Source organism: Bidens hawaiensis, unplaced genomic scaffold, assembly GCF_021521415.1.
Source record: "Bidens hawaiensis isolate Kalapana, Puna unplaced genomic scaffold, B.hawaiensis_p1.1 tig00419448_1, whole genome shotgun sequence".
Taxonomy (NCBI): Eukaryota; Viridiplantae; Streptophyta; class Magnoliopsida; order Asterales; family Asteraceae; genus Bidens; species Bidens hawaiensis.
Window position 1 is genome coordinate 58,984 of NW_027504865.1, and position 17,400 is coordinate 76,383.

The 17,400-nt window shown below is 32.5% G+C and overlaps 1 protein-coding gene and 1 pseudogene across 1 annotated transcript; both read right to left on the bottom strand.

Moving 5' to 3' along the window:
- Positions 1–267: 267 nt before the first annotated feature.
- On the bottom strand, positions 268–2,533 carry LOC143608905 (endoglucanase 9-like). Its single transcript, XM_077083811.1, has 6 exons — positions 2,324–2,533; positions 1,713–2,216; positions 1,483–1,632; positions 1,284–1,395; positions 762–925; positions 268–671 (listed from the first exon to the last, which is right to left on the bottom strand). The coding sequence occupies exons 2-6, from the start codon at positions 2,157–2,159 to the stop codon at positions 348–350; spliced, it is 1,197 nt and encodes a 398-aa protein (XP_076939926.1). The 5' UTR covers positions 2,160–2,216; positions 2,324–2,533; the 3' UTR covers positions 268–347.
- A 10,991-nt stretch (positions 2,534–13,524) lies between these two features.
- Positions 13,525–15,608, bottom strand: LOC143608908 (mannan endo-1,4-beta-mannosidase 5-like; annotated as a pseudogene).
- Positions 15,609–17,400: the final 1,792 nt, after the last annotated feature.

Below are 17,400 nucleotides of genomic sequence, written 5' to 3' on the forward strand. Positions count from 1 at the left end.
CGATTTATTATAAGCAGATGTCATTCTAAGCATGTAATTATCTCATAAACCATTGCAAATAACCTTATTTTTGACACCAAATTATAACATATAAATGTAATATGTATAAAAAAATGTTTGTTCCCCCGAAACTTATGTGTCCCGGTCGATGGTGCGGCTCGCACGTCCTCCGAGCCTCCCATGAATTTATGTTTTTTAGTTAAAACAAAGTTACAAAACCATGAGTTTTGCAACTTAAAAGACTTGTATTCATCACCTTCATTTTGAGGTGGCAATTAACTTAAACTTTAATACAACAAACACATAATGCATGCAGTGTGAGATTCTAAATCTATAATCTAAGGAGTTTATCTCCCAGATAAGAATGCCAAAGGCCCAACTATAGCTCCATTGATGTATGTAGCTGGTTCCGAGTGACTATAATCGGTTCGTTCATCCGGGAAGAAATCATTGTTGTTTGGACCACCAACTATTGCACCTACTAGTATGTTTGGGTTCGGGTTAGAAGTATAATAGAATTGTTGGAAACCGCCTTCACATCCAAATGATTGCGGGTGAGTTGTTATTGAGGGTAGTGATGATCCTCTGTGGTGAATTCTTCTTGGGAAGTTTGTACCATATCCTACCATATATGACATCTTCATTGGGTTATCTCCTAATATATAGTCCACCTGTCAAAAATTTAACAAGCATTTATATATATTTATTTGTAACTTTACGCGCCAAAATATATAATAAACCAATAAAATCAAGAAAGGTACCTGTTTTCTTGCAAGATTAATAAGGGTATTTGGGGTGACTAATATGTTGCCACAATTGAAGGTACTTTTGGCTGCTTTCATGTATTTGGCATAGGTGGTGAGCAAGTTGGTTATGGATGTCACATATTGGAGATTATTATCAGGCAGTTTGAACATTAGCCCCCCTGCAACAACATCATAATATGTAAATATTAATACGTTAATACAAAGAAATCACGAAAGTAGCCATTTTTTCAGTGTGTCTTTAATTGCGTATGTTGTTTTACTCGCCTAAACCTTGTATATTTTCATTCTTTACACGAATAATTATTCATACATGAATCTATAAATATTGTCACATTAGTCATTATTGATATAAAAAAAATGATGACGAGTAAAATTAGATACGTGACTTAATCACATATCTCATGACTAAATGACTAATTTGTTTTTGGCGTGACGGCTATACAAACTATACAGGTATAACACACTATTTTCATGATTTCCTATAGAGTAGTACTCTGATTTTTGAACAAATTGCACCTTTAGTATATTGTGTAGTGGAATAAGGAGAATTGGGTAGAATCCTGCACATGAAATCTTGAGCTTGTTGTTTATATGGCTCATATGACTTATCATTTGCCACCAAACTCCACTGATCAATATAAACCAATAGGTGTCAATAGCAGAAGAATTAAAGCCTCAAATTCCTAAAAATAAATTGATAATTATTACAACTTACCCTTGATAGAAGAACTCGAGCACCCGCAAGTTTGTCGTCCCAGCTGAATATATCCGTCGAATCATGAGCACCTAACGATTCAATAAAATTGCGGTACGATACATCTTTTGTCGCCCGTAGCAACCATGCAGCCCCCCACAACAATTCATCCTGACAAAAAATAATAATTTTTTGTTATAAATCATAATAAAAGTTATGTATTTGAAGTTAATAATGAAACAAAAGATTACCTTATATCCTGAATAAGAACAATAAAAAGGACAAACCGCGGAACCAAGCGAATCGCTATAAGAACCCCTATACTGTGCAGCAAATTGAAACACAGACTTGGCTGTTCTTAAAAGCAACTTAGAATATTTAGAATCCACTTTTCTAAACACTAATGAAGCAGCCGCCAAAGCGGCGGCTGTTTCAGCCGCAACATCTGACCCTGGTTTGTTCGGGGAGACAGAGTAGATGGTTCGGACCGTGTCCATATCCTCTGGTCTCTCCCAACACTTATGGTCCACATTCGGGTCTCCAACGCCAACATAAAGTACACCCGGGGTCGCTGTCGCACACTTAATGAGGTAGTCTGTGGCCCACCTGATCGCGACTCTCACGTTTTCTAGCTGTGGGCCCAACGGCTTCGAGTTCTCCAATGCACTCCATGACAACATAGTAGTTGTGTAGGCCATCGGGAAGTTAAACTTGACATTGTCACCAGCATCATAGTACCCTCCAACTAAATTCACCTGCACATGTTATATAATTTTTATTTTTTAGCACACGCGCGCGCGCGCGCACACATATATATATATATATATAATATAAACTCGAGTTTGACATTTTGTATACATACACGTGCTTGGGAGCCATCAGAGAGGCCAGAAACGGAGCGCCAACGAAGATTCTGGGACTGGGTCAAGGGCAGTCTGCCGGACCGCTGACCTTGGAAAAACAATATGGATTTCGCAAGGGCGTCTTTGTAATTTTGGGTGGCTTGAGCAGCATTGGTATAAAGCAAGAATGCTAAGAAGAAAGCCTGAAAGAAGGTAGGTCCCTTAGGAGAATCCATATATAAATGTGGTGTTTAGATGGTTTGGTTAGTGTGATTCTTGTTTGAATAATGTGGAAGTCTTTTTATAGGGGGTTTATCATGCCAATAACTATTTAGTGTTACGCAAATTATGGCTTTTCTTGTAAAGCTTAGGTTTTTTTTCTTGTCCAAGTAATGTTTTAAGACTTTTTTAGCATCATAAGTTAAGGGTTATTTGCTTTTCACTGAAGAAACTATTACCTTCTCTTGGATACAGTTACATGGTTTTTAAAAGTAAACTGGTGAGTATGAAGTAAACATGACTCTCGATTTATGGATTCACATGTCGACACTATTGGGACAAGAGTGGTGTTTTCACGAATGACCGACTAGCGGACTGGCTACAACTTTGTATGGTGGTCCAAGTAAAAGTTGAAGAGGTTAAAGCCGGATTTAGGATTTCCAGGCCGCTAAAAGGACCTCACGGACACAATGACAGCTTAGTCATACGCCCTTCCTCTTCTCATAACTATTCGACGAGGTCTAGGAATTATAGACAAATCTTGGGATGGCGAATCCAATAGTGTCCGCTTGATGGGTATGACCAATATTATGGGTGGTTTCAAACACTGTTAAAAATGTTTAAAAAACAAGTGATGATCAATATCTCACACTCAAATATTTTAAAGTTGGATTCTAAAAATGATACTTTTATCTAATATACTCTTTGCTTTTATTAATTTGGTTAGGGACATCACACATTTTAAGTCACATTTAATATATTAGTTATCAACAAAAGTTTATAAAAAGCCAACCAATCTACCCTTTAAGAACTAGTAAGTTGACCCGTCCGGTGGACGGGAATATCAACTTAGAAATGTGATTACATTAATTAATTTAGTAACAAATGTGACGGTTTGGTTACTTTACAACACATGGTTACTTTACAACACATTTTGGGAGTTACGGCTTCACTAGAATAGCAAATAAAATATAATTGTATTGCTTCAACATGATGCACAATGCTTACCTTCTTTTAGAGTTTAAAATTAAATTATTTCAATGAAGGCAATAGGTGCAAACATTGTGCATGAAAACGTAATAAAGGTTATAAGTAACGTTCGTGTTGCATGTAAGCTTTGTTTTAGGTATTAATGGTATTTTGTAAAAAAAATAATGCATCCCCTCATATCATGTTTAAACCTTAATATATAATATAGATATGAAACAATTATCATAGAAATTTATAAAATCTTGAATGGAAAAGCAAACCCAAATTATAGCATGCTAACAAACGGTATATGTTCCCTTATTTTGTGGGAGATCATAGGTTATATGTAAAATGGGGTTGGTGGGTGTTAGGAATAACAAAAAGATTTATTATTTGAATGTTGCACACTTGCATATATAAATCTATAACCGCATAACATGTGATTAATTTTGATATAATAAACAATTGACATGGTCAATAGCACACATTTTAATATGCCCATGTTTGTGCCCCCAATTTTCTCAAAGTAGTTAACGCTTTAAAAGTTGTTGATATAAATTACAACAGTTAGAATGCAAATCTATTAATTGGTTCTACAACAGCAATTAAATCAGTTCATTGATCTCCTTCAAGACACTTGTTTCATCTTGATTTAAAAGTGTGTGAGCATGACAAAATCTTTCTTTATCGTTGTTGAAAATCCTGAGGATCCACTTTTGGTACTTTATAATAATTTCATAAATCTTAAATATTTTTTATTTACTAATATGTTAAATATTTTATTATGTCATTGCAACCCATATTATTATTGCAGGAACTACCAACAAAGTGGGTAGGAATTTAATGTGGCAGTTTCATAAATTTCCTCGTACCATCAACATTGAGCATGACACCCTCTATTATTATTTCTGAGCTAACAATTTCTATAACATCCTCCCATTTCCATTTATCAAGTGCCTTGTAGCGTTTGTTGATTCTGTTAGCCTTGACAACCTAAGACAAAATATATTAATCAACTACTAAATAATTTCAACAAACACAACTATCAAATAGGTACCTCCTTGTTAAACTCGAGGTCAACGTCCTTTTTGCAAACACAACAATACGAAGGGATGTTATCCAAGGAGTCCAACTCGTTGGAAGAAGAATATGTTTCCTGTAATTTGTATAATAGAAAATATGCTAGCAGTTGATTTTGGTAGCCTAACTAACAAATAAGCTACTTATATTATAACCTTTTGAAGAAGGGACGGTTCAATTTCAACCTTGACAGCTTGCTGCAGCTAAAACCACAAAACAAAACAGTTAGAAAATCCTTGTAAAACCAACATTAACAATTACATTTTGCATCCTAACAATTAACGAAACCAAAAAAACATCAAAGTACATGTGGATACTGTTTGGGAGCTTCAACGGAAATTTCCTGTATTCAAACACATTGCTAGGTTAGCAAACTTCATATGTCACAAGTTTATATTATTGTAATAGCAAAATAACAAAAACAAACCAAAATAAGTTAACATGCCTACCTTCACGGGAATGTCATCAACAATATTATCGGTTTCAAGAATAGACGAAAACTACAAGTAAAAAGGGATAAATGGTTAGACGATTAGATCCTACAATCTTAGAAAAAAAGAAATTAATTGGCGTACCTCCTCGTCATAGAGAGTTGTGTGATGATTATATTCTTTATCCATGATAATATTCACTTAACAATAAAATAAACAATGCATTTGTGGTATTTAGAATTCAATATATAGAGTCATAGCCACTACCATAATAGTTAAAACTCCACTTCCCAACTTTGTAGGAGATATTGGACATGTTGTGTGAGAAGAACAGTTGAAAATCAAAACTAAAACTGTAATATGGTTGCATGCATAACGAAAGCTTAAAATTTTATATAACTATGTTAAGTAGTGGGTGGTTACCCATGTAAATAGGTTAGTGGGGTAGTTAGTATGTGATGAAAGATAACCAATTTTATATAACTATGTTAAGTAGTGGGTGGTTACCCATGTAAATGGGTTTGTGGGGTAGTTAGTATGTGATTAAAGATAACCGTTTTTAATCCATCCTTATCAAACAACCTATATTCAATCTTGGATCTTATCGGACGGCCAACATTAGTTTCCACTCTCCAGTAACCTATTATTATAATTTTAGAAGTTACTAATTTTCACATGCCAAATTACCCACCCAATTTCATTTAGTATATTGAAATGGTAAAACTGGTGATTAGGACAGGTTGGTTATTTGATGAGCTTTATCAATCCAATCTCGTATCAGTTTGTTAAACCGTTTTTCACATTAAGAGCATGTACTTACTATTAGGGGTGTTCTTTGGGTTTCAAAGTTTTAAATCTTGACCCGAATTCTAACTCAAATCTCTCACGGGTTTTTTGGGTTCATGTAATTTAGGTTTGGGTTTTTTTGGTTAGATTAATCGGGTTTCGAGTATACTAGAAAACAAAAAAAGAACAAGAAGATTTAAAAACTACAATGCTAAAATTAAAATTTAAAACAACATATTCTTCTTTACTCATAACGTAAATATTAAATAATAAACCAACAGCGACTGATGAAACAATTCAAAAGAAGAATATAACAAACTCCAACCATAATCCTCTTTAATTAAACATGATTTGGTTTACTGTTGCTATTAGTCATAAACTAAAAACATGAATTGACAATAGATAGTCGATACATAATATGTGGATGACAATCGTCGATTAGGGTCATATTATGAGAACTTTAGTGGTTATTATATTTGGTTTTAATACTAAAAGTTTATTCAGGTCTTTCAAGTTGACCCAAAACCCATAAATCAGACCCAAGAAACAACCCGAATTACTTCGGTTTGGGTTAGTCTTTTCTCGGGTTTAAGTTTTTCAAGTAGAGTTAGATCAGGTACAAGTTTTCTTGAGTTGGGTTTCGGGTAAAAGTGACTAGCCTAGTTAATAATCCACTTCTTTTATGAGGTTTCTTGTACGCTGTGTAACTTGTTTATAGTCTCAGGTTATTAACAATTACTCATTGAATGAGGTTTCTTGTACGTCCTGTAACTTGTTTATAATCTCAAGTTATTAACAATTACTCATTGAAATTCCTATTGCCAAAAACCAATCTTAACTCGCCCCAAATTGAAGTATCATAAATTTTATATTTGTAATACTTATAAAAACCAATCACTCATGGGAATTAAACCCATGATCTTTGGTTCAATTGGTTAGCGCTTTAGTCATTGCATATAAAAGTCATGTTATAGGCTTTTTTTTAAAACAATATATATACTTTTTAACATTATGGGTCTTTTAGGATACTAGGTCTAGGTTGGTCGCCTTCTCTTTATGCTTATCCTGAAACTAAGTCGTCATGACTTGTCAACTTAAGTTCTTTCGTATTTAAAACTTGAATTACCAACAATGGTTTTGCACTATTCCCGTTATCCGTCTTATTTTTTTAGATTTCGGGATTTTCCACCTGATTTCCGGTAGATTCTTATCCTCAGGTAAAATCCCTTTAGAGGTTGCTTATCAACTTCCTTTGTGTTGAAAACAGTTTTAACGTTCTATCAACCAATACTTTGACAAAAGTTTGTTTTTAATAGTTTTAAAGACTTTTGATACGATTAGAAAAACTTGGAACTAAAACAACCTTAATTATTAATGTCTTTCACAATGTTAGTCAAGTTAAATAGATAACATTTTTTTTCCCAAACGAACAAAAGTTATCAACCATTTTGTATTAAAATATTGGTTTTTAATACTTCTAACTTTCACCTGCTCGGCTGATGGATGATAACACTCATAACTTTTGATTTGTTATCCACCACTCCCAACTTTCACTCTATTTGTTTATAGAACTCCCAAACTTAACGAACCCTAACTCCGTTAGTTTTCTTGATGAAGTGGAATTTTTAATTAATAAAAAGTAAATTGTTGGTCCGACACTATCTTCTTTCTTCAACATAAAACCTTAACAACCTCCATTTGTGGCGACCTTGAGCGGCCTTGTGTTTTCTAACAATGGATATGGTGCTGAAGTATACAAAGACGATGGAGATCATGTAGATTGTGCACCGGTGGAGAGACGATAAAAATGGTGCTCGCCGGAAACCTACAACTCGTTTTTCCGGTGAGCAGACGATTGCAAAAGGTTGTTGGGTGCGACGCTGGTGGCAGGGGAGAGTGGAGGTTGTCGTTGTGGCGGTGGGGGTGAAAGGATGGATATGATGCTCGCCGGAAACCCACAACTTGTTTTTCCGGCAAGCAAAGGATTCTGACGACACTGATGGGTGGTGGTGGGTGAAGATTGTGGTCGCTTTGGGCGGTGGAGTGGTGGCGGTGAAAGGTGAACGATGGAATGATGGCGAGTTTTGAATTGTTGAGGTTGTATGAATATGTAATATGCTGAAGAAAGTGGGACCCACAATCTACTTTTCATTAATAATTTTTTCCACATCGGCAAAAAAAAACTAACAAAGTTAGGGTTCGTTAAGTTCGAGAGTGCCAGAAACAGATATGGTAAAAGTTGGGAGTGATGGGTAAAAAATCGCCAGTTAGAAATGTTGCCATCCAGCTGATGTAAGTTAGAAATATTAAAAACTAATATCCCATTTTTTATTACTAAAGTTGTTAAGACGTGAAATACTATACCCACTATATTGTAACATGTAGTCTTAAAAAAAGAAACAAAAAGAAGAAGAATTGCAAATTATATTTTTATCTTTAAAGTGGGGAGCACTAACTACTTCATTTAATCCGGATGTTTGCCGTTGGGTGATAACATTAACAAAGAGAATATTCATGCTTAAAAAGGGGTGGCGCTGATGTCGCTCTTTAAAGTTAACTACCTAAGATGGCGCAAAGATATCGGCGCCCATTTTTTTAAAAAATTATTATATATTTCTTATCGAGAAAACAAATAAACTTTTGAGCATCATAAAATATACATTTCTGGTTTCAATATCATTTAATCTTATGCTCACTTTTACGTTAGTTCATATATGTCCATAGTGACTAACACCCAAGATATTTTATTTCACTAAGAGGAGGAAGTGAGGTTTCAAGTTTAACACGATCTTAATTGGATTTTATAGCAGTGGGTCTTTATGCGGCTGGTTTTTCGAAACATGAGATGGTAAGCTTGGGCTACCCAGCTTTGTCTGTGATTGCAAGTGTATGTGATCACATTTTGCCAGTTACCCTGGGTAGTCGGGGCTTTATTCGTTGGTTGTTTCAAAAAGAAAAAAACAAAAAAAAAATTCAATGATCCTGTTAACTTAATGTTTGAATTGTCGGTTCGAATTAGGTCATGTCACATAAATGATAGTAACTTGTCTTTGTAATCGGTAAAACTAAAACATACACTTAAGATTTTAGGGGTAATCATGACCTTAAAAAGGTAATGGACCGTACAACACTCATTTTTAAAAGTAACGAAATACTTAAATTGAATTCGACAATCCTTCTTTTATCTTCACTTTGTTTTCAAATAAAAGTATAGATTGATCTTTTGTAAGTAAGTTCAAAAATATTAGGACAACGTTTAAAAACTGCAATGCTCGGTAAAAACTGTAATATATGTTACACATAAAAACGAAAAACTGTAGTATACATAACACATAAAAACATAAAATTGTTGGGTCATCTAAACCGCAACCTATACAATAGGTCTTCCATGGATGCTTGAACATAGATATACCCGGACACATGCGGAGAAATACATTTATGATCACCTCTATTTTGAAATAATAAACGTGGGCGGCTATACATTCAAACGCTATAAACTAAGGTATATCATTATTATAAAAATTAAAATAGAAATATATGTGGCGTGTAATGTTATTTAGGAGAATTAACTTTTCAAGTCTCCATTAATTTTTTCCCAAGCTTTATGACCAAGTTTTTGATCCTTCTTGTTTCCCCTTTTTCACAAAATCTCAAGGATACCTTACCAAACAATGCACATCTTTTCATGCCATCAACAATGGCAAATTGTCTTAATAAAGCCTAATGCACAATTATATTCTAAGTACTATTTAATCAAAGGTTTATTATAAAGTTTGATTTAGACAATAAGAAGAATCACACTTTCATTGCAAAACAAATTTTTGACAAATGTATTGCAACCGAGTGAACCGACTAAGTCTATAGATAAATCTGTTGTGACACTGACACACATATTAAGTCATCTCATTAGATATTTTTAATTTAAGTTAAGTCATTTCATTAGATATTTTTAACTTGTACGATTTCACTTACGTACCATATTTTTGATTACACACATTGTGAAAAGTGAAATATATCAACTATTCATCTTTAACTTTGAATTAAAATGCGTGCAAGCGATAGTAGTTTTCTAGTTATTAATAGTTGTTCTTATATTGAAATGACATATGTTAGTCTATCCAAAATGCATGGAATGAAGAAATTGCTTACACGTTTGTAGAAGATTATAACACCGAAGAAAACGTAAAAGTGAAAATAGTCAAATACTGTTAGTTACTTGTATGTAGTCCAATCAATTACTTGCTTACATTGTGAATTAGACCTAACATTTTATAAACCATAATTATCTAGTGGAACCTTATCTCAACTCTCAAGTTTTTTCAATGATCAACATTGACTTGGTACCGTTCATGTATTTAGACTCATGAGATGAGATGTATTAATTTTTCTTTACTTATCATGAGATTAGATTAGTGGTCTAGTGGTATGACGTTTGCACTCCAAAAGTAAGATGGCATGTTTAAATAAGTGGACGGTTTGAAGGATTTTAGATGGAAAAATTTGTCGCTACAAATAAATAGTAAAAATAAAACTTAATAGAGGTGACAAACTTACCCATTTAACAAACAATTGTAACACTTGCCCGATGTTGTTAATGACTGAAGTAGTTAGCTCGTGTTGTTAACCGATTGAAGCACTTAGCCGGTGCTGTTAACAATTGATTGAAGCACTTAATAAATACCGAATAATAATAGCCACGTATGAAAAGTTGGATGGAGAAAATAATATTCACTTTTCACTATTAATACAATGATGAAAAATTCTCTTGAAATTGAGATTTTGAGGGTTTGTTTTTTGTTTTTTTAACGGTTATGAATAAAGTCCGACTATCCGGAATAACATAATGAAAAATGGGACCTTATACGCCCCTGATTGCAGACGGTGTTGTGTAGCTCAAGCCCATCATCTTCTGTTCTTAGGAAAACCCATCACCTGAATGCCCACTGCGTTAAAACTTAGTTAGGATTGGATTCGAATTGAAGACCTTGCGGCCTCAAGTAGAAATCTATACTCTCCTTCGAATGCAATTTGAGCTAAAGCTCATTAACAATTTCAAGGGTTATTTAGGTCATTTATGCTAACCATTCTAAAAAGAAGGTATTGTTAGAAGGCAATCAATACCTAACGAAATGGATATGACGGACTGACGGTAACTTTTGAGAAGTCCCCTTTTAATTCTGGTCATAAATTGAGTTGCCTTTGTCACATTAGTTTAGTTTTTCAATATAGATTGGCGCAAAATCCATGACAAATTATTATAGGCGGTGTTATAAATATATAGGTTGCGTAAATTTATTATTGATCTGTTAGGACTGGGCTTCTTTGGGCCCAGTTCAATACGGGATTCGTTAACCTTTAAATGGGCTAGAATGGAAAAGTCATGCCCTCACAAATGTAAATCGTCAACGTCTTTGATATTTTACTTTTACCACATTCATTAGGAGCAAACATGAAATTTTAGCATATTTAAAAGTACATGTAGAAAATGACCATACTCTTCATCTCACAGGATCATCATCAGTAAATAATAAAATGATAATGATATTTATAAATATACTAAATTAAATATCCGTGTATACACGGGTCGGGTAAACTATATTAACAAAGGATAAAAACAATGTGAAATTATTATACTAATTTGGTATAAGATGCATGAATATGAATATGTATTATAGAGTTGAATAAAATAACTTTTTATAAAATAAAAAAAAAGAAAAAGAAATTTAGATGGTAAATTTTCATTAATCTCTAAAAATTCTTCAAATACAACATTTGTAGTTACTCTATTCATTGAATATTAGAAGATTGACTCTATATTTAGTTTTAATCTAGAAAGTGTGACATAAATCTCTAAAAACTTTCTTTGTATATAATGTTTAAAATTTATTTAAGTAAATTTTCTTACTAACAGCACACGATTGTTACTAATAAATCATTTAATAATAAATTTGATTTGATATAGAGATTTATATTTTTAAGAAAAATAGTGCTTAAAAAAAAGATTGATACAACTCATACAAATACTTAAATAAAGAACACACGAAGTTTAAATAAATATATTATAAAGTCATATAAATTAATATTTGTGTTTAACATTCAAAAATATATATACAAGCAAAACACCGGATAGCAATAGTTTAAAAACCACGCTAATTCACAAAAAATGAAAAGTACTTTAAAACATAAAAAACATTATCTTAAATATAAAAAACAGCTTCACTTTTTCAAAGCAACAAAATATCTCAAACAACATGAAATCATTATAGGTTTTGGATATCGGTGATCGTCAGATATTTTGGTCATACTCACATGTATTTTTCCTGAAAGGTATTTTTCAAGATTTGATGCACATGACCATGTAAAATCGCATGTCCGACAATGAAAATTACTGTTGTTGGATGGTTGTCCAAAACTTATAACATTTAAACATTTGTTTTTATGTGAAACAAACTAATTTTAATAAAAAAAACATAGGATAGTAAAATTATATAAAAATTAGTTTATAAGATTTGAGTATGTTATTATTATAATTTTTCTGAAATATAATAGAAGTTATAATTATAGTCGAAAAGTTAAAAATTTTAAAAATCATGAAAGGCTTTCAAGAATTAAAGTGTTAAATGTAGTTTATAGTCTAAATAAAAAAAAAAGGAGTAAGTATAAATTTAAAGCATTCACTTTTTAATATGAATTATTAAGACTAATATTTTTTTTATAAGTCATTAAATGGTAAAAAGAACAATGAAATGTTATATTAAAATTTTAAACAAATGTTGTAGAAGGACATCATTAAGAAACATTTTTTTTTGTTAAAATTAAATATTGTAGGAAAAAACATGTTAGAATTCTAGTGATTTAATATGATACATGGATAAGTTATTAAGTTGTTGAAGGTTTTAAATGTTTTATTTAATAAAATAATTAAGAGTTAAATATAAAAAGATAGGGGTGACACTTGACAAAATATTAGACCAATTAAAAAATATATGATTGAACCATCATTTTTATTTATTATAATAATAGATTAAATCATTTTGCGATGCATTGCTACACAAAGCACAAATGTATTCTTTTGGATTATAATCGAGGTAAAATTATATTGTGTAGCAACATGATTTTATAATAATAGTAATAATAATAATAATAATAATAATAATTTATTATTATTATTATTATTATTATAATTATTATTATTATTATTATTATTATTATAATTATTATTATTATTATTATTATTACTTTAAGACCCATTTACGACATGCAATTTAATTGATATATAAAAATACATGTCGTGTATTTCATGCGTAGCAACAGGACTTTGTTGTTGCCGTTATTATTAGTATTCTTATAGTATTTATATTATTTATAGACAAAAATACTTGGCGATGCACCTCCAACACACAACAACTAATCTAGAAATATACATATGGCATATCTAATGCGTCGCAAATCACTAAAACACATATTTTTGTGACAAAATTTGTATAAAGTTGTTATCTAGTTATCCTTTTGAAAGTTTTATACTTTTAAATTTCCGCTGGACATATAAACAGATTATATTTTGGCATAACTTTTAAGAAACATATATAGACGTGTATCCCATTATAGATTTTATAAGAAAAGGTAAGTTTATTAAATTGTAAAACTTGTAATTAGTGCCCCCGTTACCGAGAAACAACACAATATGTAATTAATCACGGTGAACACGCGTTTCACCCAAATAATAAGTGTAACAATAACGAATAAAGATCATAAGCGACTGTTGGATTCGGCCTCAAGGACTTGTCTAATTTCTCAAGCCTTTTCTATGACGAAGGTTTGCCACAGATGAAGGTCCTCTAGCTTGATCAAACTTAAATTCAGGGGCATGATTTTTAGCAACATGATTTTGAGGTCCATTTGTTAACAAGTGTACTGATAGAGTGCCCATGGCATGAGATTGCTGCGAAATGATGCCATGAGTGGACGGGTTTTCAGACAAGATAATTCTGTATCCATCATCATAGGAGCTCATCCCGTCCGCCAAAAGCTGCCACACTAAACCACCACCAACCGTCCCTCCACTCTTTGCCTCCATATAAATGTTTCTATAAACGGCATTCATGTACGAGTCTCTTTTGTTAATGTTGATGTTGTAATCTGGATCTTTGCTTGCCTTTCCAAACTCAGCTATCACCAATGGCTTCTTCAGGACAGTTCTTGAATCTTCGTAGTGACTTGACATCCATTGTTGCATAAATGCCATTTGTAAATCCTCACTTTGTCCAGACAACCTACAATTAATTGAGTAAGACATAAGGTAAATTTACCCTTATGTAATTGCATATGTGGAGAATTAGTTAATTGTCGCGTGTACTTATTAATAATTACCATTGATCTGGATAGGCATGTATTGTGGCGAAATCGATTTCCTTAACAAGATTGCTACTGATGAAATCAGTTCCAACTTGGTAACCAGGGTTCATTTGTTTTCATTCGGGCATCGTGTCTCCATAAAACCCTTCCATTCCAACCTCCAACAAATGATGTTGATCTAATGATTTAACAAATGCAGCCATTTCTTGTACCCAATCCTAAACAGAAAGATATGTTCAGATTCATATATTTAACCATTCATGAAACTAAAATAACTACAATATTCACTCACATTAACCATTCGTCCCGAGTAATCTACTTGGCAACGAGGCTCGTTTATGAGTTCCCATGCCATGATTGTAGTGTCATTGCTGTAAGGGATTTTAGTGATTGTATTGATTCTTGTAATAACTCTCTGCAGTCATAATTATATATATAAGTCACTACAAAAACATATTTGGATCTTTTATTGAACATAAACTTTAATTTTGTTCTTACTTCAACATGGTTCTTGTAATACCCTTTGACTGCAGGGTTTGTGTAGAAATCATCATCGCTAATGTTATGAACACCCGAGCTTCTAGCCCACTCAACATATTGCGGTCTCCCTCCGAAGTCTTTGTAATTGTTAACAAAACTCAATATCAACCGAAGACCGTATTTTCTTGCTTCCGAGACCACAAAATCCAATCCCTGTATACAAATTAAAATCCACATCTTTCATTAGTAAAGAAGTCTCTCTATACTAATACTATGCTAACAACATAAAATATGTTTGGTACCTGAAATGCACGTTCATTGTATACTCCTGGTGAAATTTGCAAAGCTTTATCATCAGAACCATCTGCGAAAGCCCATGTGCGACACACCGAAAGACCAGCATCTGCAGCGTCATGTAGGACTTGGCTTACTTTGTTCCTCTCACTCGGATCAGTGGCTACATTCATCATCCAATACGCGTTAAACCCATTAAATAGAAAAGGCTTTCCGTTGATAACAAAGTTAGCTCCATTAATCTGAACAAAGCCAGCTTCTTCACCCACGTTAAGTTTAGCTTCACAAATACATGAACTAAAAAGAGACAAGCATAGAATAGAAGCAAGAACAATAACACTTTGTGAAAGATGACTAGCTTTGATGTGAGTAGCCATTGTTATTGTTGGTGTAGGATTTGAATGCATGATATATTCGGAAACGATGGTATTTATAATTGGTTTGGATAAGGAAGTTTGCTAAATATAGAAGTAAAATTATTTAACATATTGGAAGAAACTGAAGAGAACACTACTTGAGCCGTATTTTGGTACCTAAAGTTAGCCACTATGGTAGTTATAATAAAAATATAAATACATAACTTATGGACACACAAAGAACCAACAGAGGGTTATGGAGCGTTAGAATTTGATTTTTGTAAGTAACTCAGATGTGAATTTTATTGTACTGTTTAATTTGATAGCAGACAACAGTCATGTGCTTTTGAGGCTTCAAAAGGAGTTTTGTTGGATAACAAGGGTGACGGATCACGGAAGTAGAGATTATGCAATATGGAGTATCTAACATTGTTTACGTTCAACCATGTTAGTTTACTTTTGGTTTAAAACTATAGTTTATATTGATTATTAGATTAGAATCTCATGTATTACACAAATTGACATAAATAGTACCTATGGTGGTTGTAATAAATAGTACCTATGCGACAAGCAAGTAACAAACATTGCAACATTGGTGCATGGATCTATATTGATTTCGATGCTTCATTCTTGAAGAAACCATGAACACCAATAAGAAGGAAATTCACCACTGTGGAATAATCCAGTTTTGAACATAGACATTGGAAATCCCAAAACTTAACCATCACCTACATGCTGCCATTGGACCGGATGGCCATTACAAAACACTTGTTAGTTAATCGGTACGTTTGATTGAAAAGTGCGCTAGATGAGTTGAAGAAACGCATAAACTTATTTGTTTTTATTTTTTATTTCAAAAAATAGAAAATAAATGATGCATCGTCATGTTTTCCAAACAATATGGGTGAATTTGTATGTTAGGGTACGTTTACTCTTTTCACTTGTGCATTTAGTAACTGCCACACAATTGAATGACGTGCCTAGATTACATGCCCATTGAAAAGTAAAACAGAGAAAAAAGTTTAAAGTGCTTTTGGTTTTAAAAAAATTAATGGAATTTACTTATGCATCTGCGGATCCAATCATCTCCAACACGTCACTGTTGATTTGACATGTTATTAGATCAGTTCCTCGATTTCAGATAAAGCACACCTAAAATCCATTAACACTTTTGTAAGACATCTGCTGACACCCGCTTTATTTTTGTAAAACCTACTAGTTTGAAAAAAAAATAATACTTGAGTTTCTTCATATGTAGCGGTTAACAAATGCACAAGGGAGAAAGTTGAAACGTACCTAACATGCAAATTGAGGCATAATACATCTCCCATATTATTTGGAAAACTCCACAATTCATATGTCATCCATTTTCTATTTTTAGAAATGAAAGAACTAAATAAGTTTACGCTTTTCCTCACCTCACGTTTCACTTTTCAATTAGCAACGTAAGAGTTAACTAACAAACGACCCCTTTATGTATTTGATATAACAAAATAAAATACATTAACTAGTAATTATTAAACAAATAAGATTTATTATACAGATTATAATTAACCGGCTTTCATATTTTAAATAAGCTCTTGAACAGAAATCCAGACTAGCAACGACTCCTTTTGTGACATTAGACCATGTGTAGTAATAATGCTCAACCGCTGGGCATTTTGCATCATATGGCGAGTTTTTTATTATTATTTTTTTTTATTTTTTTTTTGAAAGAAGAGGGTGTAGTCATAACTTTCCATCATTGGCATTTTGTGCCATGTGATGCTCAATCACTTTTATTTTTTATTTTATGTTTTTTTAAATAATATGCATTAAATAATAAAATATCAAATTAAAAGAAATACATTAAAATAAAAAATACATTTAATTTAAAAATAAAAACCACATTAAAATAAAATAAAAAATAATTAAATTTAAAAAAAAATTACAATAATAATAATACGACTAAATGATGTATTATCGAAAGTATTATTTTGCCGAATTGCTTTTAGAGATTGGACTCTCGGGTCGTCTTCGGATAACTCGTTTGTTAAAACCTCGATGTCGTTGTCCAATTCCTTCCTTTTTAGTACTTCGACGGTGTCTAAATTTACTTGAAGACGTTGATCTCCAAGTTCTTGTATA

Bases quoted from the DNA above. Each gene is read 5' to 3' on its own strand.
- LOC143608905 (XM_077083811.1), bottom strand. From the start codon at position 2,159: ATGGCCTACACAACTACTATGTTGTCATGGAGTGCATTGGAGAACTCG. The intron at 1,633-1,712 runs GTAATCTTTTGT...ATTTTTTGTCAG, and splicing joins GTTCTTATTCAGGATATAAG to GATGAATTGTTGTGGGGGGC. The intron at 1,396-1,482 runs GTAAGTTGTAAT...TATATTGATCAG, and splicing joins CTCGAGTTCTTCTATCAAGG to TGGAGTTTGGTGGCAAATGA.